Source organism: Aquarana catesbeiana, linkage group LG05, assembly GCF_042186555.1.
Source record: "Aquarana catesbeiana isolate 2022-GZ linkage group LG05, ASM4218655v1, whole genome shotgun sequence".
Classification (NCBI taxonomy): domain Eukaryota; kingdom Metazoa; phylum Chordata; class Amphibia; order Anura; family Ranidae; genus Aquarana; species Aquarana catesbeiana.
The window spans coordinates 239,723,143-239,745,628 of NC_133328.1; the positions used below are offsets into that span (position 1 = coordinate 239,723,143).

Here is a 22,486-nt window from a genome sequence, read left to right on the forward strand (position 1 = left end):
CGGTTCCACCAAGTTATGTTTGTTTTGATCTTTGGAGTGCATATGGTGGAGCAGGGAGCCACCCTTCCAGAATTATGCTATTTAAAGCATAATAATATTCACTACCCCCTGACAATGTCACCATATGATCAAACATATCATTAGCAGTAATCAGCATGAATTGATTAAGAATCGTTCTGGATTATGCAAAAACATTTGACACAGTTCTCCCTAAATGTTTAATGTACAAAATAAGGTCCGTTGGCATGGACCATAGGGTGAGTACATGGATTGAAAACTGGCTACAAGGACCAGTTCAGAGGATGGTGATAAATGTGGAATACTCGGAATGGTCAGGGGTTGGGTAGTGGGGTCCCACAGTGTTCTGTGCTGGGACCAATCCTATTTAATTTGTTCATAAACGACCTGGAGGATGGGGTAAACAGTTCAATCTCTGTATTTGTGGACGATACTAAGCTAAGCAGGGCAATAACTTCTCCGCAGGATGTATGCTGTCCAGTTCTGGGCACCAGTCCTCAGGAAGGATGTACTAGAAATGGAGCGAATACAAAGAAGGGCAACAAAGCTAATAAAGGGTCTGGAGGACATTAGTTATGAAGAAAGGTTGCAAGCACTGAACTTCTCTCTGGAGAAGAGATGCTTGAGAGGGGATATGATTTCAATTTACAAATACCATACTGGTGACCCCACAATAGGGATAAAACTTTTTCGCTGTAGGGAGTTTAACAAGACACGTGGCCACTCATTAAAATTAGAAGAAAAGAGATTTAACCTTAAACTACGTAGAGGGTTCTTTACTGTAAGAGCGGCAAGGATGTGGAATTCCCTTCATTAGATAAGCACCTGAACGACTGCAACATACAGGGATATACAGTATCTCACAGAAGTGAGTACACCCCTCATATTTTTGTAAATATTTTATTCTATCCTTTCATGTGACAACACTGAAGAAATTACACTTTGCTACAATGTAAAGTAGTGAGTGTACAGCTTGAATAACAGTGTAAATTTGCTGCCCCCTCAAAATAACTCAACACGCAGCCATTAATGTCTAAACCGCTGGCAACAAAAAGTGAGTAAACCCCTAAGTGAAAAAATACAAATTGGGGCCAAAGTGTCAATATTTTGTGTGGCTACCATTATTTTCTAGCATTACCTTAATCCTTTTGGGCATGGAGTTCACCAGAGCTTCACAGGCTGCCACTGGAGTCCTCTTCCACTCCTCCATGACGACATCATGGAGCTGGTGGATGTTAGAGACCTTGCGATACTTAACCACTTAACAACCGGCCCATAGCTGAATGACGGCTGCAGGGCGGTTGCTTAACTCTGGGAGGGCGTACTATGATGTCCTCCCAGAATTCCCTTCTCGCGCGCCCCCTGAGGCGCGCACCCGAACACATCTGCTGATCGCGGCCGTTTACCATGTGATCGCTCCGTCAAATGACGGAGCGATCACATGTAAACAAACCAGCGTCATCTGATGACGCCGGTTCCTCTCCTCCCCTCTGTGTACTGATCAGTACACTGTGAGCGGAGAGGGGGATGGATGGATGGCAGTAGCGCTGTGGGCTGGATGTGTAGTGCGCTGCACAGTGACATCCATCCATCCATCCATGCTCAGCCATCCCTAATGCTCTGCAATGCCCTGCACTACTCTGCAATGCCCTGCAATACTCTGCAATGCCCCAGAATACTGTTCAATACTCTGCAATATCCCCCCAAAACACTGTGCAATACTCTGCAATACCCCCGCAACACTGTGCAATACCCCCACAATACTGTGCAATACCCCACAACACTGTGCAATACTCTGCAATGCCCCTACAATACTGTGCAATACCCCACAACACTGTGCAATACTCTGCAATGCCCCACAATACTCTGCAATACCCTGAAATACTCTGCAATACCCCGCAATACTGTGCAATACTCTGCAATACCCCACAATACTGTGCAATATTTTGCAATACCCTGCAATACTCTGCAATACCCCACAATACTCTGCAATACCCCGCAATACTCTGCAATACCCCACAATACACCACAATACTCTGCAATACCCCACAATACTGTGCAATACCCAGCAATACCCTGCAATACTCTGCAATACCCCGCAGTACTCTGCAATACCCCGCAATACCCTGCAATAACCCGCAATACTCTGCCATACCCAGCCATACTCTGCAGTGCTCGGTGATACCCAGCCATACCGAGTCATACTCGCGATACCCTGCAATACCCTGCCATAATCAGCCATACCCAGCCATGCTCAGCCATACTCTACAATACCCCGCCAAACTCTGCAATACCCCGCAATACTCTGCAATAACGCGCAATACTCTGCCATACCCTGCCATACTCTGCAATACTCGGTGATACCCAGCCATACTCTGCCATACCCAGCCATGCTCGGCCATACCCTGTCATACTCGGCTGTACTCGGGCTCTGTATGTGGCCAGGCTGTGGAAGTCTCACACATGTGATATCGCCGTAATCAGGAGGAGTAGGAGAATCTATTTTGGGGTGTCATTTTTGGTATGTACATGCTATATGTTAGAAATATTGTATAAATGGACAACTTTGTGTTAAAAAAAATGCGTTTTAACCACTTCCCGCCCGCCGGTCCTTGACTTTGTGCGGGGATATCTGAATGATGCCTGCAGCTACAGGCATCATTCAGAAATCAACTTTTTTAGCCGGCGATTCCCTACACCATGAGAAAGATCATAGCGGCTGTTCCACTGCTTGATCGTTCTTACGGGACGTCCCCCCTCCCGCCGCCTCCGGTGCTTCTACCGACTCACTGCTACGATCGAAGCCAGGATCTTTTTTTTTTTTTTTTTTTTTATTTCAGGCTTCCCAGCTTAGAGGTGAGATGTGGGGTCTTATTGACCCCATATCTCACTGTAAAGAGGACCTGTCATGCCATATTCCTATTACAAGGGATGTTTACATTCCTTGTAATAGGAATAAAAGTGGTCAAAAAAATTTTTTTTGGGAAAAAAGCGTCAAACTAAAATAAATAAAGTAAAATGAACAATAAAAAAAAAATTTTAAAGCGCCCCTGTCCCTGTGAGCTTGCATGCAGAAGCGAACGCATACGTAAGTCCCGCCCACATATGAAAACAGTGTTCAAACCACACATGTGAGGTATTGCTGCGAACGTTAGAGCGAGAGCAATAATTTTGGCCCTAGACCTCCTCTGTAACTCAAAACATGTAACCAGTAAAAAATTTTAAAACGTCGCCTATGGGGATTTTTGAGTAGCGAAGTTTGGCACCATTCCACAAGCACGTGCAATTTTGAAAGGTGACATGTTGGGTATCTATTTACTCGGCATAACTTCATCTTTCACATTATGCAAAAACATTGGGCTAACTTTACTGTTTTGTTTTTCTTTTAGCACAAAACAGTTTTTTTTCCAAAATACCGTGCGAGATAAAAAGTTGCAATGACCACCATTGTATTCTCTAGGGTCTTTGCTAAAAAAAATATATAATGTTTTGGGGTTCTATGTAATTTTCTAGCAAATAAATGATGATTTTTACATGTAGGAGAGAAATGTCAGAATTGGCCTGGGCACTCCAGAACGCCTGAAGGTGCTCCGTGCATGTTGGGCCTCTGTATGTGGTAACCTGTGTAAAAGTCTCACATATGTGGTATCGCCTTACTCGGGAGTAATAGCAGAATGCGTTTTGGGGTGTAATTTGTGGTATGCATATGCGGTGTGTGAGAAATAACCTGCTAATATGACAATTTTGTGAAAAAAAAAAAAACTTGATTTTGCAAAAAATTGTGGGAAAAAATGACAACTTCAAAAAACTCACCATGCATCTTTCTAAATACCTTGGAATGTCTTCTTTCCAAAAAGGGGTCATTTGGGGGGTATTTGTACTTTTCTGGCATGTTAGGGTCTCAAGAATTTAGCTAGGCCGTCAGTACTTCAGGTGTGATCAATTTTCAGATATTGGCACCATAGCTTTATAACTTTCACAAAGACCAAATAATATTCACCGATTTGGGTTATTTTTACCAAAGATATGTAGCGGTATAAATTTTGGCCAAAATATATGAAGAAAAATTACTAATTTGCTAAATTTTATAACAGAAATGAATAAAAATGCATTTTTTTACAGATTTTTTGATGTTTTTTCTTTTATAGCGCAAAAAATAAAAAACCCAGCGGTGATTAAATACCACCAAAAGAAAGCTCTATTTGTGTGAAAAAAAGGACAAAAATTTCATATAGATACAGTGTTGCATGACTGAGTAATTGTCATTCAAAATGTGAGATCACCAAAAGCTGAAAATTGGTCTAGTTATTAAGGGGCTTTAAGTGCCCAGTGGTCAAGTGGTTAATAGGGTTTAGGTCTGGAGACATGCTTGGCCAGTCCATCACCTTTACCCTGAGCTTCTTTAGCAAGGCAATGGTCCTCCTGGAGGTGTGTGTTGGGGTCATTATCATGTTGAAATACTGCCCTGAGGCTCAGTCTTCGAAGGGAGGGGATCATGCTCTGCTTCAGTATGACACAGTACATGTTGGCATTCATGGTTCCCTCAATGAACTGTAGCTCCCCAGTGCCGTCAGCACTCATGCAGCCCCAGACCATAACACTGCCACCACCATGCTTGACTGTAGGCAAGATACACTTGTCTTTGTACTCCTCACCTGGTTGCCGCAACACATGCTTGACACCATCTGAACCGAATAAGTTTATCTTGGTCTCATTAGACCACAGGAATTGGTTCCAGTAATCCATGTCCTTAGTCTGCTTGTCTTCAGCAAACCGTTTAAGGGCTTACTTGTGCATCATCTTTAGAAGAAGCTTCCTTCTGGGACGACAGCCATGCAGACCAATTTGATGAAGTGTGCGGCGTATGGTCTGAGCACTGACAGGCTGACCCCCCCCCCCACCCCCACCCCTTCAACCTCTGCCGCAATGCTGGCAGCACTCATATGTCTATTTCCCAAAGACAACCTTTGGATATGACGCTGAGCACGTGCACTCAACTTCTTTGGCTGACCATGGCGAGGCCTGTTCTAAATGGAACCTGTCCTGTTAAACTGATGTATGGTCTTGGCCACCGTGCTGCAGCTCAGTTTTGGGGTCTTGGCAATCTTCTTTTAGCCTAGGCCATCTTTTTTTCAGATCCTCAGAGAGTTCTTTGCCATGAGGTGCCATGTTGAACTCCAGTGACCAGTATGAGAGAGTGAGAGCGATAACACCAAATGTAACACACCTGCTGTCCATTCACACCTGAGACCTTGTAACACTAACGAGTCACATGACACCGGGAAGGGAATATAGCTAATTGGGCCCAATTTGGACATTTTCACTTAGGCGTGTACTCACTTTTGTTGCCAGCTTTTTAGACATTAATGGCTGTGTGTTGAATTATTTTGAGGGGACAGCAAATTTACACTGTTATACAAGCTGTCATTTCTTCAGTGTTGTCACATGAAAAGATATAATAAAATATTTACAAAAATGTGAGGGGTATACTCACTTTTGTGAGATACTGTACAAGGTAATACTGACATATAATCACACACATAGGTTGGACTTGATGGACTTGTGTCTTTTTTCAACCTCACCTACTATCTATGTGACTATACATCTCTCTCAGGAGTGAGCCTACCAACGGGGTCACTCCCATATCACAATTAACAGTCTAAAAACCTGTTATTTTCATTATATTAGTAGCAGCCCCAACATTCACCCCAGCAAAGATAGTGTTACCCACCACTGCTGTAGGTGTCACCATCTACCTTGGCTTACAAGGGGTCAAATCTGGCTGCTCCTCTTCATTGCGACCGATCACTTCACCCAAGCGACCACACATTGATACAACAGGCTTCCTGTGCTGTCTGGCACCTCTACAGGCACAACAGATTTTTCCTTTTCATTGCCAAGAGCGACAGCAAACACATTTGCACAAACATCAAGGCAGGTAATCCTAGACCTTGGCCCCTTCCGGTTACCTGGTAGAGCATCCACAGTCATATAACATATAGGAACAGGCTTCCACTCACAGACACAACTTCACAGCCATGTTCTACCTACTCTCTCCAAGCAAAATCTCCATTTTGCATTATGCCGCGTACACACGGTCGGACTTTTCATCTACAAAAGTCCGACAGCCTGTCCGACAGACTTTCGGCGGACTTTCGGCGGACTTGCAGGGGACTTGCGGCAGACTTTCTAACGAACAGACTTGCCTACACACGACCACACAAAAGTCCGACGGATTCGTACGTGATGACGTACACCGGACTAAAATAAGGAAGTTGATAGCCAGTAGCCAATAGCTGCCCTAGCGTGGGTTTTTGTCCGTAGGACTAGCATACAGACGAGCGGACTTCGGGGTCCGTCGTAGTTACGACGTAAAGATTTGAAGCATGTTTCAAATCTAAAGTACGTCGGATTTGAGGCTAAAAAAGTACGTTGAAAGTCCGGAGAAGCCCACACACGATCAGATTACCAGCCAGCTTTAGTCCGTCAGCGTCCGTTGGACTTTTGTAGCTGAAAAGTCCGACCGTGTGTACGCGGCATTAGTCATGATCATCCCAGCCTCAGTTCATCAAATGGTAAGTCATACAGAACTTCATCAGCAGAACAGAATATTATCCGTAGGCCGCATAGGTTGTCACTTGAAACTCTGCCAGAAGTTCAGCTTTTATAATATCCTGGATAATTTTATTGGTGCCCTCTGCCCTCGACCCCTGGAATATCAATCAGATGTTGATCTCCTCAGCTGTCTTCTTTTTCTATGCTTATTTAGATGTGCATTGACAACTCTCTGACATCTTAGACTCCCTCGTGTATTAGATGGCTTGTGTTAACAAATGGATATATGGATATATATATATATATATATATATATATATATATATATATATATATATATATATATATATATTATATTGCCATTAAAATATGATGATGTGCATCACCATAATTTGCCAAAACATTAGATAGATGTGTAGATGATACAAAATCTGAGGTAACGTTTGGCCTGGCCTGTTTTATGAAAATAGACAAAGAGAGAGGCGCCTCTGGGTGTAGAAGTATAACAAGTTTAATGGCAGATAAAGTAGGCAACTCACATTTGGAACATGGTTTCTGTTCCCATATGACTGCGGCCCTGAGTGGTGGATCCTACACCTTCCTTGTGGTCTGTGGACTTTTCTTCCATACCTGTTGGACATATATAATTTTGCATTTCCCTTGACATATATGCCTTATAACTTATGGGAACATTTGTGTTCAGTTTCTTGCGCCTATACTTGTCTTATTCTGTTTGATGAAAAGCCAAAGAAAGGAAAGTTGAACCAACCATGAGATATTTTCATTTTTAAAAGTGCTTGTCTATCCCCTTAATGCATCATTTTAGGTCTGACGTTAAATTTAAGCTGAACTGTTTTATAATTGTAACCTATATTGAACTTGTTGTACTTTTATTTTCAGTTGCACAAATTAATCATGAACATTTTTAAACGACAAATTCACAAAAAATAATAGCAAAAATGTATCTAAGCAATAAAATGTACCCTTTTACTTAATTGTACCTAACTGCACAGTTCTGATTAAATTGTATATTTATAATATTTTTTTTTGTCTTATTTTACTAGATATTTCCAGGGCTGATTCTGTCTGACATAAAGCCTGCCAAAAGGATGAAATTCAAGACTGTCTGCTATCTTTTAGTTCAACTCATGCATTGTCGTAAAATGTTTAAAGCAGAAATTCCATTTTCAAATGTAATGACTTGTGAGGATGATGATAAGGTAATTAACTTTACTATTTGTATTTCCATATAAATGTATGTACATATGAGGTGAATAGAATAAGACTGCTGGTTTCCTTTCAGTAATAGTATATGAGAGCTCACCCCAATTGCTTGAAATATCTGCAGGCTCAATGTGCAAAACCTTAACTATATGAATGTAAGTCTTTACATATATGGCAGCCCTTTCTGATCCAGCTTTTTTGGAGCCAATGAGTGCATGCATAATCATATGCACATACACAGGTAGGTATGAATATATGCAAAAATTCATATATAAAAGTATTTATATGTATATATATTTACTGTATATACATGCACACATGCACACACACACCAAACTCCTACCATATAGCATTGCATAGTACAGTGTTTGTAATTTCTGTGTACCCATCACAGGGCTGTTACAATGTATCATATCAACTCTAAAAAAGCTGGCTAGACGCAGAAGGAGAACATACAGGCAAGAATTTTGTTAGAGTCTCTTAGTAAGAGAAGTAAGTGTGAGCAAAACCTGAATTGAATCAATTAGGAGATTCAGGGAAAGCATTCTTTTGGGCATCTTGTGCTCCACAATGGCTGTGTAAATAAATTATTAATACCTTTTTCATGATTTTTTTTTTCTGACAGAATAATGTGCAAACGCTGAATTTACCAAATCAATTACATTCAGGGAAAGTAATCTGCTTGAGCACCATGTGCTCCACAACCACTGTGTAGTCAAATTTCATTCAGTGACTCAGGGCTAACACATGCAGGAAAAAGATTTAGTCTTCCTCTAGGCATAATGATAGTGTTTGTCTTTTTCCACAATTAAGTCTTCTGTATTTTTTGCTGTCGTGCTTTCTAAATATTTTAGTAACTACTGCTAAATATAGACAAATGCTAAGTATTTCAATACAAGCTTGCTATTTTTCTATGATGCTCTAGGTGGCGTTACAGTATCGCAAATAACTTAGGGTCAAACTGCAATTGTTATATGATATATCTGCCCTTACTGTTTTTGTAGCTCTTTGGTCATAACTTAATTTCTAGTTTCAATATTTTACAAGATAGGGAATCTGAATTATAGGAACAAATGCAAATGTATCCTCCAAGCTAATGTGTGGTCATTTATTTATAGTGGAAAGAAAGAGAGTTAAAATAAGGGCACAGATGCTCTAGGCAAACAGCCTAACAATAGTCAGTGTAGCCCCCACTTTTGTGTTCTCAAGGGTACGTTATATGGCACAAAGCCTTTTTAACATAAAAGTCAAGGAAATTACCATTTCTGTTAAATGTCTAAAAACACAACTGTAAATAACTATATATTTAGTGGTACTGTATATATACATAGTCACACCCACCCCTTCCCCTTTAACCCCTTAGACGGCAAACTGTTATTAAATATTCTCTTTGGCATTCTGCTGTTGATATTACAAATTTAATTCCACCAAATAAACTACTGCCTTGAAAAACACAACTTTTTTTTTTTTTAAGTGGAATAAAATCATTTGTTTTTTTGTTCATTGTTTTGGCATAAGTAATAACATAGAAAAAAAATGATGTGTACATTTAAAAAACAAAAAGGGGGCATTATATATTATATAATTATGAAACAGTTGGTCAGCATTAAAATTATGGACATTACAAGGCCAAATATGTACAACTTTGTACAGTCTGGGACTTTTTCTAGAAATGTGCAAATTTTACAGCCTGGGACTGTTCCTTAAAATCAGAGTCAGTTTGTAAGTGTTGTCAAAGCATAGGCCCCGCCCCTCTGTTACTGCAACACCTCTGTTAAATAGTTAAAATTTGGATTCAGCAACACTAGCTGCTGAGTTAGTTGTTGCAAAATATTATACAAATATCTATGTGGACTGTGAAAAACAACAGTATATACCCCAGTATTCTGCAAAGCACTGCAGTTGTACTTTGGCTCTTTAAGGTCCAGCACACACAAGCATATTTTGATCCTAGCTTGCAAATGGCAGTCTATGTAGAGGAACTTTGTCTGCAGAATTAAATGAGCAAAACAAAGTTCATCACTCGTTTATAATGCTTCTGAAACCTGCTAATTTCAAGTTTAGATCTATAGCATATAGAGCTACTAGCTAAGGTAAAACATGCTCAAGGGAATTTAGCCTTAAGGGGTGTAAAAAAATATAAGTATAAGTATAATTTTACCTTACCCCCCTCCCCATGGTCTCTGCTGTACAGTGCCCTTGCAGCTGGTGTTGTGGTCTGGGAGTTTGAAATCCTGCTCTTCTTCTTTCTGCAGGGTTGCAGGGACGGATCAGAGCAATTCTAATTGGTCAGCACTGGTACAGAGAAATGCTCTAATCTGTCCTGGAAGTACTGTAGAAAGAAGGGAAAGAAGAAAGGAGCACTGACAGCATACCCACGGAGATAAGTACAGTAGGGGTCAAGGGTGTGGGGTGGCTGTAGAGTATTAGTTCAGCTTTTCATTTCTTTTCTGAAGGGGTAAACTAACCCTTTAAATTAAATTAATCCTAGGGCCTCACTCCCAAAAACATAAAAAAATAAATAAAGACAGACTAGAAGAAAAATCATAATTTCTTGTCTTTTTAATCTAATATTCTAAAACACTTAGCTTCTGAGCTCACAAATATGTTACCAATTAAAGAAGACATGCAGTATGTTTCATTGCAAATCTCAATCTAAGTTTGCTAGCTGCTTTGCTGTCTGGCTCAGTCGCTAACCTGGAGCAAGCATTAAAAGGTCAGAGTGAAATTAGAACACCTGAGTTTAGCAATGGAAGCTTGCATGTTCAAGTATGAATGAAAGCTAGTTGCATCTTTCATATCATGCGCTCTTATTTGGGTTGTAACATGGAACATGATGCCATTCCAACCCCCCACCCGCACCCCCCTATCCCACCCACCTATCCCACCCACCTACCTTTCCTGAATTCCCACAGCATTTTATACACTTTTATATATGGCAGCTGTGCCTGACTGCGCCCACATAACCGCATCATCCATTCTTATCTTCATCATCCTGAGGCTGGAGAAAATAATGTGTAATATACTGTTCATTGCACCCAGTTTTGGATTTTTTTTTAGTTTTGGATATAGTGGGAGGAATAAAACACCCGAAAAAGGAAATTCGCAGTCACCAGAACATTCATCCCCATTGAATAATTTACCTTTACCTGGTGCGGTGGTTGTAATATTGAAATTGTGGATTTCCCCTTACTTGGTGTCTTGTAAACAGTGGTCACCAGGACATTGAATAGAAGTGAATCCTTCCAGTGGGGACACAGACTGACAGAGTCTAACACCTTCACAACCTATGCACAGCAACCAATAAATATTTACAAAAAAAAAAGCTTTGATTTTATATACACTTTATTAACCCATATATTCCTTGATATTTTCACAGCACATTCCGTTTTTTCTTCTTACACCAAGCTTTCTCTCTTTGTTCATAAGTAGATCACAAAAATAATATTTTATAAAACAAAAGCAATTCAAAATATAAATATTCAAACTATTGTACTCTCTGTCAGAGTGTGCCTGTGTCACCAGTAGATGGCAGAAGGCTCTCACCAAGGCAGAGGCGAGGGCCTGGCCTTCACACGATACAGTAAAGCCTTGGATTGGGAGTCTAATTCGTTCCGGAAACATGCTTGTAACCCAAAGTACTTGTATATCAAAGTGAATTTCCCTTATAAGAAATAATGGAAACTCAAATGATTCGTTCCACAACCATTTATTCCTTAGTCCTTCAGTTTATAGTCCATATAAAAAGATTATAGCAGTGTGATGTATAGCCATAAAATGTCCATTTACAAATGGCAGCCTCCACAAGGGGATTAGAAGCAAAATCCAGCAGGAGCTACAGAGTATAAAAGAGAAGAGAGGCACCCAGTGTAGCAATATGGTTACATTTAATGAAGGTACAACATTTAGCAACTCACATGGTTGATGATTAAAAGAGGCACATCTGAGTATGTAAGCATCTGGGGTAAAGCTGTCCTCATAGACTATCCTCCTTCCCGCCGGCTCTCACCGCTGTCAGTCAGCAATCATGACCAGGAAGACTACCCTGCAGTAGAGAGATCTGAAAGCGAGGCTTGAAGCGCTCATGGAGTGCAGCGTGGAAGGGATGACGTCGATGGTGGTGTGAAGGATGGTCTATGTGGGCAGCTTTACCCCGGATGCCTGCATACTTAGATGTGCCTGTTTTAATCATCACCCATATGACTTACTAAATGTTGTACCTTCATTAAATGTAACCATATTGCTACGCATAGTGGCGCCTCTGTTCTGTTTTATACTCAGTTGTGACATGACACTACTTGTATATCAAGACATCGCTTGTATATCAAGTCAAAATGTATTTAAAAATGTTGCTTGTCTTGCAAAACACTCTCAAACCAAGGTACTCTGAAACCAAGGTTTGACTATACTTTGATAGTGGGGTTGGAATTGTGTTGCTGGACGACTTACAGACTGCAACCCTTTACATTGCCTCAATGGCAACAGCTGATTGTTCAGACTGAACTCGGCAGAATACCTAAGTGTATTGCAGACCAGAAACCAAAATTTAAACCAAATGGTTGCAAGGGTAACTGATGAGAGGTAGAGATATGATCAAAAGTAGTCATCAAAACTCAAACTCATTACAAGTTCACAAACCTGAATACCTGTTCCATTCAGAATCATGGGATGAGGAGCAGGATGGAGGAGACTAGCTAAGTATTAACCAAAATTATGGGTAATTACATAATAGCAATATTTTTAAATATGTATTTTCTCTTGCAGTTTTTATGGTTTTTGCTTTACTAATATATGAGCGGATCATAGATGATCAAACAGGAGGCTTCCTAACATCCCTACTGAAACTTTGCTTGTGTTGCCTAGGTTATGTGTAAATGTGCATACACCTCAATCATTGTAGTAGTATTTACATATACATCCAGATCTGTGAGATCTTACACAAAAAAAGGTAGTTCCATCTGCAATACACATTTAATGATAGAGTTACATAGTATATAAAAATTACACACTAGACAGTATTTACAACACAGTGTACAGTATAAGTCCCCTGATATTTACAAATTATGCACAACAACCATATTTACAATACAGTGTACAAGTATGGAATTAGTTTACCTGTTCACTTCAGGTCAGGGCATGGTAACTGTTGTGTGTCCCCACACAAAAGAGAATCATAGCTCGGTGACAAAGCATTATATCCCCCCTCCTTTCTGTACTGCGGCTAATATAATTCTCCCTAATTGGTTACTGTACCTAGCAAAAGTATATTGGGCACAGCCTTATTGGATGAGTCAAAGAAGGTTGCTGTTTACAGCACATGTGAGATGTGATCATGGAAAACAAAAGGCCAACCTTTGAAGTGGAACTAATTACAATAACCCCAACACAACACAACACTCAATACTTTAAATATATATCCTTCTAACTGAAATATATTTCTAATTACAATATTATTTACAGCTGTTAGTGGAGATATTACATAAATCCATTATGTAACACTTGCATAAGCTTTTCACAATTACAAACTTGATAATTATATGGTATAATTGATGTATTATTTCCATCACTTTTTACAAATTAATATGTCCTTTTGTTTACATGTGACTTAGAGGAGAGCTTTACGAACAGCCTCCGAGAAAGTCAGGAACAGAACCTCTTTTTCTACAAATGTCATACACAACACCCCAGGAACCCGTGTGAATCGTTACATTAGCCGCTTGATTGAAGCTCGGCAGACTGATTCAGAGTTGACAGATTTGAATTTTATAAGTTTGAAATATAAGCAATCGGAACGTGAGCAGAAAGTAAGTCATTATATGTAAAGAATTATTTTTTTGTTGTTTCCTACTGTTGACCTTATAATGTGTTCATCACGTGCATCAATTTTGATATTGCTGTTATGCGAGAACTCTATTCAACATTTCATAGGAGAGGGGTATGTTAAGGCAAATGTGTGTTGTCACAATATAAAGTATACTGTATATAATAAAAATGGGAAAAGGATGTGTGTAGAATGCGACCTTCAGGCAACCATGGTTCTTTTCCAGACAAAGTAGTGTTCATTGGATCCCAGAAACAGATAACAAATCCAACATAGTATATACAAGAACATTTAATATTAAAAGCCTCTCAGTTCTAGCTTTCATGAATTTGTCAGGGATACAGACACTCCACAGACTCAGCATATACTGTACTGTATGTCCAATCTATAATCGAACCTTCATGTCTTCCCTGCACGTTCATGCATCTATGTTTACTCTATACCCTAGGTCAGGGATATGCAATTAGCTGATCTCCAGCTGTCCAGCATGTCCCATCATGCCTCTGCCTCCGGGTGTCATGCTTGTGGCTGTCAGAGTCTTGCTATGCCTCATGGGACTTGTAGTTCTGCAACAGCTGGAGGTCCGCTAATTGCATATCCCTGCCCTAGGTCATTCCTCTCATTCTTTTAAACAGTTTAATCAACCCTGACATAACCATTCTCTTCATTAAGCGCTAGCTGACCAGCCACCGCAGTTATACTGTGGCAGGTTGGCACGGCTGCGCAAATCACCGTAGGTATATGTCGCTCCTTTAACCACTTCCATACCAGGCACTTATACCCCCTTCCTGCCCAAGCCAATTTTCACCTTTCAGAGCTGTCCCTGTTTAAATGAAAATTGCACGGTGATGCTACACTGTACCCAAACAGAATTTTTATCATGCTGTTTTGGTGGTATTTGATCACCTCTGCGTTTTTTTTATTATTTGCTAAACAAATAAAAAAATACCTAATATTTTGAAAAAAAAAAAAGTTTTTCTTTTGCTTCTGTTATAAAATTTTGTAAATAAGTTTTCTCCTTCACTGATGGGCACTGATAAGGCGGCACTGGTGGGCACTGATAAGGCGGCACTGACGAGCACTGATAAGGTGGCACCGATGAGGTGGCACTGGTAGGCGGCACTGATGGGTGGCACTAATATGCAGCACTGATGGGCATTGATAGGCAGTACTGATGGGCACTTATAGGTGGCACTGGTGGACACTGCTGGGCACTGATAGATGGCACTGATGGCATCACTGATGGCACTGGCAGGCATTGGGAATGGGCACTGATTGGCAGCTGCCTGGGCACTGATTGGCATTTCCCTGGTGGTCTAGGGTGGCATACCTGGTGATCCAGTGGCAATCCCTGTAGTCCTGGTGGCATCCTGGTGGTCCTGGACGGGCATCCGACGGGGGGCTGCGCTGATAAACAATCAGCACAGACCCCCCTTGTCAGGAGAGCAGCCGATCGACTCTCCTCTACTCGCGTCTGTCAGATCAACAGCTATTCCTGTTTACATCGTGATCAGCCGTGATTGGACACAGCTGATCACGTGGTAAAGGGCCTTCGTCAGAGGCTCTTTACCGAGATTGGTGTAGTGGTGTGTCAGACTGACACACCGCACCACTGATTGACGCAATGCGCGCGGCGGGTGTTATCCTGCTGGACGTCATATGATGCCCAGTCAGGATAACTGAACCACTTCCCGCCTGGCCTATAGCAGAATGACGGCCGGACGGGAAGTGGTTAAAACGATCTAGCAGCCATGTGTCCCCAGAGCTGATGCGCATGTCCGACGGGCACCCAAGATCACTCGTGACAGAGCAGGAACGTGAATCTGTGTGTGTAAACACACAGATCGACGTCCTGTCAGGGGAGTAGAGAGATAGTGTGTTCCTAGTATATAGGAACACCGATCAGTCTCCTCCCCTAGTCAGTCCCATCCCCCCACAGTTAGAACACACCTAGGGAACACAGTTAACCCCTTGATCGCCCCCTAGTGTTAACCCCTTCCCTGCCAGTGACATTTATACAGTAATTAGTGGCTATTAGTGGCTATTTTTCGCTCTGATCGCTGTATAAATGTCAATGGTCCCAAAAAAGTGTCCGATCTGTCCGCTACAATGTCGCAGTCCTAATAAAAATCGCAGATTGCCGCCATTACTAGTAAAAAAAAAAAAATAATAATAAAAATGCCATAAATCTATCCCCTATTTTGTAGATGCTATAACGTTTGCGCAAACCAATCAATATACACTTATTGCGATTTTTTTTACCAAAAATATGTAGAGGAATACATATCAGCCTAAACTAATGAAGAAATTTGTTTTTTTTTTGGATTTGTTATAGCAAAATTACAAAATATTGTGGTTTTTTTTCAAAATTGTTGCTCTTTTTATGTTTATAGTGCAAAAAATAAAAAACGCAGAGGTGATCAAATTATCTCCAAAAGAAAGCTCTATTTGTGGGAAAAAAAGGACTTAAATTTTGTTTGGGTACAACGTCGCAATTCAGTTAAAGTGACGCAGTGGCGTATCGCAAAAAATGGCCTGGTCAGGAAGGGGGCAAATCCTTCCGGGGCTGAAGTGGTTAACTAAGATATAGAGAAAGCTGATTGGTTGATCAGACAAACACTGTGTGATCTTGTTTTTAAACAATACATACAAAAATGGAAGGCGAGCACACCTAGTGCATTACCAATGACATTTAATAAATGATAAAATTCATAAAAGGTGGGTACTCACAAATAGCAACTCTTATAAGCCATAAAATCACACAGTGTAGAATCATGTGTTATATACCATCACAGGGTATAAACATGTTTCGGGGGCACACACCCTTCCTTAGAGCTAGGCTAGCTAGTTTGTAGTTTAAAATACAAATGCATAGTAGTCAAATTAAAATCAGTTAACAAATTAAGATCTTAATGCTGATGCAAAATAGCGCAGGAAAGTCACAAAGCATACTGGTACAGATATCGATGAGAGCATATAATTCCTTATCAAATACCAAACGATATGTATGCTCTCACTGTGTAAGTCATATTTCAAAGTAGCAGCTGAACACCCAGCAAAATGGTCCCATAAACATGGCCATACTAAATAAATTACTGAATAAATTACTTCATAGGTACCTTTTAAAGTGTTACTAAATCCAGGACCCTTAGTCACTTTATCTGGTCTCCCACAGTACACAGAACATGGAAATGCAATAATTTTAGTAAATATAAACTGCTAAATACCTTTTCTCCTCAGCAGTTCTAGCAGTCTTGTGACTTCTATTGGTGTCTGGTTAAAGCTTGTAGGAGGAGATTCTATTTTCTTTTCTCCTCTGACTGCCCTATGAGGCTGTAGGACCCCTGACTGTCTGGACAGTGCTGATTGGCCCTGTGCTGATCACATGCAAACTCTCTAGCAATACACACAGCATGTGCAGAGTGACCCAAAGCTCTGTACTATCAGCAGATGGATTGGGGACAGTGGAAGAAGGGGAGGATCAGAGAAGATAGGATCAAACAGCCTTTTTACACAATGTAGAGGATGAACCCCTTAGGTTCCAACGTAAAGCGTGTAACAAGCATGCTTTACTGGATATACAGACTGATTCTACTGTTGTGGGTTTCGTAACACTTTAAGTAAAAGCCTGTCTGCCTCACATTTCAAAAATCACCCTTGGTGCTGTCATGATGGTAATGATAATATAGTAGTGACAGTAAAAGCATCTGTTAATAGTCATCATGCTTAGCTTAGCCATGTCTGGTTTCATGTAGGTGAAGAGGATGACAACATAGCTTTAACAGTACATTTGCATCAGGACAGCCACCTGAGCCTTTAGAACACATGCTGGAAACACAGGGAGCAAGTGAAAGCTCTTCAGAGTAAAGCAGCCCCTCCCACTATCACATGGTTCTGGATGAAGGGGTGGACTTGTTAGCACCAGTACTCAGAAGGAGGGAGAGGTATCACAATAGCTCAGCCTGAATGCTAGTTTAGTACAACAGACAAGCAACACTGACATCTCAGGATCGATCCCTGGATCTGGCAGAGACCAGCATTGAAAATGTGTATATAAAAATATCATATCATATCACAGTTTGCTGTGAATGAATATCTACAAGTACCATTATCCATTGCGTCAACCATTGTTCTCAATGAACAGCAAGGGTTAGTGCCATTGTAGGCCATTGATTTTTTCCTGCAATTCAGTAACTGTCTGCCTGAACGAGGTAGGGAGTGTCTGCAGGATCCAGGAATCTGCTGATCGTGGGTTCAATGTCTTACAGACTGCAGTGAAAAAAAAATAAATGCAAATATGGCCTCTACCCTATACAGTCTAAGCCCTGAGGGAGCCTCATGGTGTTTTTATACTGGACCTTATATTTGAGATAAGCCTCCCTCTACAACGGAATTCTCATAACCCTTTTCTAAGAATTTTTTCATTAGCACTTGACTCTGCTCGTCGTAATCTTCAAATTTTGTGCATGTGCATATAAGTGTACAACATTACCCAAAAGGGACATTACAGATCGATCTAGGGTGGTGGCCTCTCTGTTCATGCAGGTAAGAATTACCTGCCGTTGGTTTAAAATGGGTGTTTGATATAATATTCAGGTCACTGTACCCTAATTCCAAATCTAAAAATACTAAATGAGAGTTGCCCACCTCATGTGTGAGCCCAACGCATTAGAGATTAATATGGCAGTGTGCAATAAACAGTATAGAGTCAGAACCATCCCAGATTATGAGGATGTCATCAAAGCATCTAGCATATAGAACCAGGTTTGCCCCATAAGGGTTATTGGTCCAAATATGGAATTCCTCCTAATAACCCACAGAGATGTTAGCACAACTAGAAGCAAACCTAACTCCCATTGATTTACCATTTATCTGTCTGTAAAAGTCACCCAGGGAGGTGAAATAGTAAAATTGTTATATTTCGAGGTGAACTTGATACAATCATGTATAAAACCTAGCTGTGTGTGGTAGTATTGGACTGCCTGCAGACCAAATTCATGCATTTAGAGTTACCCATCTACAGTATATCCCAATTGCCACTTATAATTAGTCATAATATTAAGCATATGACCAGGATCTTTCACATAAGAGAGGAGCTGTGTCAAAAATTCATGCAAAAAATAGTCAATACAACAGCCCATTTCTTTCTCGAACATCACGGGACACAGAGCCACAGTAATTACTGATGGGTTATATAGGTATCACTGGTGATTGGACACTGGCACACCCTATCAGGAAGTTCAACCCCCTATATAATCCCTCCCCCTTGCAGGGATACCTCAGTTTTTACGCCAGTGTCTTAGGTGATGGACGTGTAAAGATGTCCTGTGCTGAGCTCCAAAGGGAATATTCTGATATCCTATACTGGGGCAAGCCAGGAGAACCGGATCCATTCAAAGTGTCCTTTTTAGGCCGAATTGGATGGTACCCGGGCCTCGTGTCCAAAGAAACGAGGTTTTACCCGTAATGCTTCTCTTTTTAGAGAGCTGGACCCCGCAGATCAGAAAATGGCTTTAAACTTCCTAATTTCTGGCGAGGTGCTTTACGGTCCCAGAACTGTTGGATCCCCCTATTCGTAGGGGGCCCCAGTCTCCGACGGTTTTTTCAAACGGAGCCCAACGTGAAAGGTGAAGATTGGGTCTGTGTAAACAGCACCCTGTGGCTGGATAAGGTAAGAGGAGATTCCACAGAATTTTTGAGTTCTAGTGGCTTTTCTCCTTTAAGGTAAATGCATGCTATGCCTATTGTGACCACCGGGGGCTGCCAAGAGCACAAACTTTCACATGCTGACTGTCTGTCTCAGTGTTTGTTTTCGCTGCACATGTATCCCAGCATCTCAGGCTGCAAGGTAAGATGGAAGGGGGGATTTCTCATGTTTGAATGTTCCCCCCAGGCTAGAGAGGGGCCACAGGGGTCTAGAAAGTGGTTATACCACCCGGGCTCTGTGGCCTAATGGCCACCATCTCTGAAGATAGCCGTTCAGGCAGATCTTGTTACCAGCCTCCCTCCCTCCCCCCCCCCCCCCCATCCCCAGCCTTTTCTCCAGAAGCATGACAGGAGAGTCGGCCAGCGCGGGAAGCACTCGTTTTTTTCAAAACTCGAGGGGGGGGGGGGGCGGTAGAGGAGGGGGCGGGACGTCAGCACAGGTGCTTAGACTCCCACTCAGGCCAGCTGCAGGCTATTAAAGGCACTCTGTACAGGTGCACACAGCCTTCTGAGAGACACAGAGCTGACGGTCGCATGTAAGGTGGGACACAGGCATTCTCCTAGGCAGCATTTACTGAAGTAACACCAGACTGAGCATTGGGTAGCAAGGCTTTTAGCCAGACTACATCGCTCAGCGGGCAGTGTTCATTTGTATACCTCACACCTTGTTGCTTTGCACTATGGGTAGAAGAGGTTCAAGCACCCCAGGAACCAGAGACACTAGGGGATCACGTTCAGGTTCTGAGGGCCCCCTGTCGGCAGCATCCCCCCCTCTAAAGATGGGCCAAGGACGGCTAGCCAGGGAGAGCCATCGGGGTCAGGGGCTACACCTGCTTCTGGCACTTCAGCCCCTGTATACATTACACAAGAGGTTTTTTCCTCAACCATTAATGGTCTAGAGGAAAGATTAATGGCCGTGATTACGTCTTCACTCAGTGGAAGAAAACGCACTAGGCTTTCCTCTGTTCCCCAAGACCCTCAGACAGAGGAGCTCTGGGATAAAGGAGATGAATCCCTTTCAGAGGATCGGGATGGGACGGATGATTCCTCTTCGGAGGAATCAGGTGGAGAGGGACTCTCTGCGACTTCCCAAGAGGAGAAAGTCTTAGTGCAGATCCTTACTGGATTGGTCCGCTCCACATTTAAGTTGCCCATACCTGAAACTGCTAAATAATCCTCTTCTGCTTTGGGGTCACTGAAACCTTTCCAAGCAGCACATGCTTTTCCTGTTCATACTTTACTTGAAAAGCTCATTTATTCTGAGTGGGATCACCCAGACAAACAATTTTTTCCGCCGAGAAAGTTTTCAACACTTTATCCGATGGAAGAAAAGTTTATTAAAATGTGGGGAATACCGGCTATTGATGCCGCCATTTCCTCTGTAAATAATAGCCTGACTTGTCCTGTAGACAATGCTCAGATGCTCAGGGATCCTGTAGATAAAAGGATGGAATCCCTATTGAAGGATGTTTTCTCCTTAGCAGGATCAGTGGCCCAACCTGCAGTAGCAGCGATTGGAGTCTGTCAATACTTAAGAGACCATGTTAAGCAGGTCATCAAAGTATTATCTGAACAGCAGGCCCAGGGGTTTGCTAACCTTCCAGCGGCCTTATGCTTTGTGGTTGATGCCATTAGAGATTCTATCGTGCAAACCTCCCGTCTTTCACTGGGGTTGGTGCATATACGTAGAATCCTATGGTTGAAAAATTGGTCAGCCGAAGCACCATGTAAGAAGCTACTGGCTGGGTTTCCATTTCGTGGTGCAAGGTTGTTTGGAGAGGACTTGGATAACTATATCAAGAGAATCTCTTGTGGGAAAAGCACTCTCTTACCTGTCAAGAAGAAGAGTAAGCGTCCCTCTTTCAAACGGACTCTTTCCCCAGCGCCGGGGGCTTCAGCCTCCAGGCAGTCTCGACGGCCGCCTCCATCGGGGTCCAGAGACAAGAGTCAACCCCAGGGACAAAAGAAGTCCTGGGGAAAGAAGCCTACTAGGCAAAACACTAAGACCTCTGCATGAGGGGGTGCCCCCGCTCACTCGAGTGGGGGGAAGACTGCGACAGTTCTCAGAGCTCTGGCAGGAGGATTTCCAGGACAGATGGGTAATCTCCACGGTAACCTTAGGGTACAAGCTGGAGTTTCAGGAATTCCCCTCTCCTCGGTTCCTCGGATCAAGGGTCCCCAGAGACCCAGAGAAGAAGCAGTCGCTCCTTCTAGCGTTAGAGCGACTTTTGTCGCAGGAGGTCATTATGATAGCTCCCGCAAAGGACCAGGGATTGGGCTTCTATTCCAACCTTTTTACAGTCCAAAAGCCAAATGGGGATGTCAGGCCCATTCTGGACTTAAGGGATCTGAACCGATTCCTAAGGATTCAATCCTTCCGCATGAAATCAATTCGAACAGTAGTTCCCACCCTGCAGGGAGGAGAATTTCTGGAATCAATAGACATCAGAGATGCATATCTGCATGTGCCCATTTTTCCTGCTCATCAGAAGTTTCTGCGCTTCGAGGTAGGAGGGCGCCATTTCCAGTTTGTGGCTCTGCCTTTCGGGATAGCCACTGCATCTCGAGTGTTCACAAAGATCTTGGCTCCTCCTCTGGCCAGATTAAGGGCTCAGGGTATAGCTGTTATAGCATACCTAGACGACCTGCTCTTGATAGACCGGTCGGTAGCCTCTTTGAATGGAAACTTGAGGACCACAGTCAGGTATCTAGAACACCTGGGTTGGATCCTCAACTTAGAAAAGTCTTTCCTAAAACCAGTAAGAAGACTGGAGTATTTAGGTCTGATTATAGATACAAGCCAGGAGAAAATATTTCTACCCCAGGCAAAGATCGCTGCTTTGAGAGAGCTGATTCTGGCAGTAAGGACCAAGAAGGGTCCCTCAGTCCGCCTTTGTATGAGGCTACTAGGGAAGATGGTGTCTTCTTTCAAAGCAGTTCCCTATGCTCAGTTTCACTCAAGAATGCTGCAACACAGTATTCAGGCATTAGACTTTCCGATGCACCTGTCGCATGCGGTGCGTCAGAGCCTCAATTGGTGGCTCATACCCGAAGACCTGCAGAAGGGGAAATCCTTTCTGCCGGTTACCTGGACGGTGGTAATAACAGATGCCAGTCTGTCAGGTTGGGGAGCAGTTCTGGAACAGGCTGCGGTCCAAGGGG

The 22,486-nt window shown here is 42.2% G+C and overlaps 1 protein-coding gene across 2 annotated transcripts in view; it reads left to right on the top strand.

Moving 5' to 3' along the window:
* Positions 1-22,486, top strand: part of ADCY1 (adenylate cyclase 1) — a 525,405-nt gene that overhangs the window by 384,739 nt on the left and 118,180 nt on the right. For both annotated transcript variants that reach the window (XM_073630633.1, XM_073630634.1), the window contains 2 exons: positions 7,638-7,793; positions 13,407-13,601. In XM_073630633.1, coding sequence (XP_073486734.1) covers positions 7,638-7,793; positions 13,407-13,601 — 351 coding nt within the window. The remainder of the gene's footprint in view (positions 1-7,637; positions 7,794-13,406; positions 13,602-22,486) is intronic.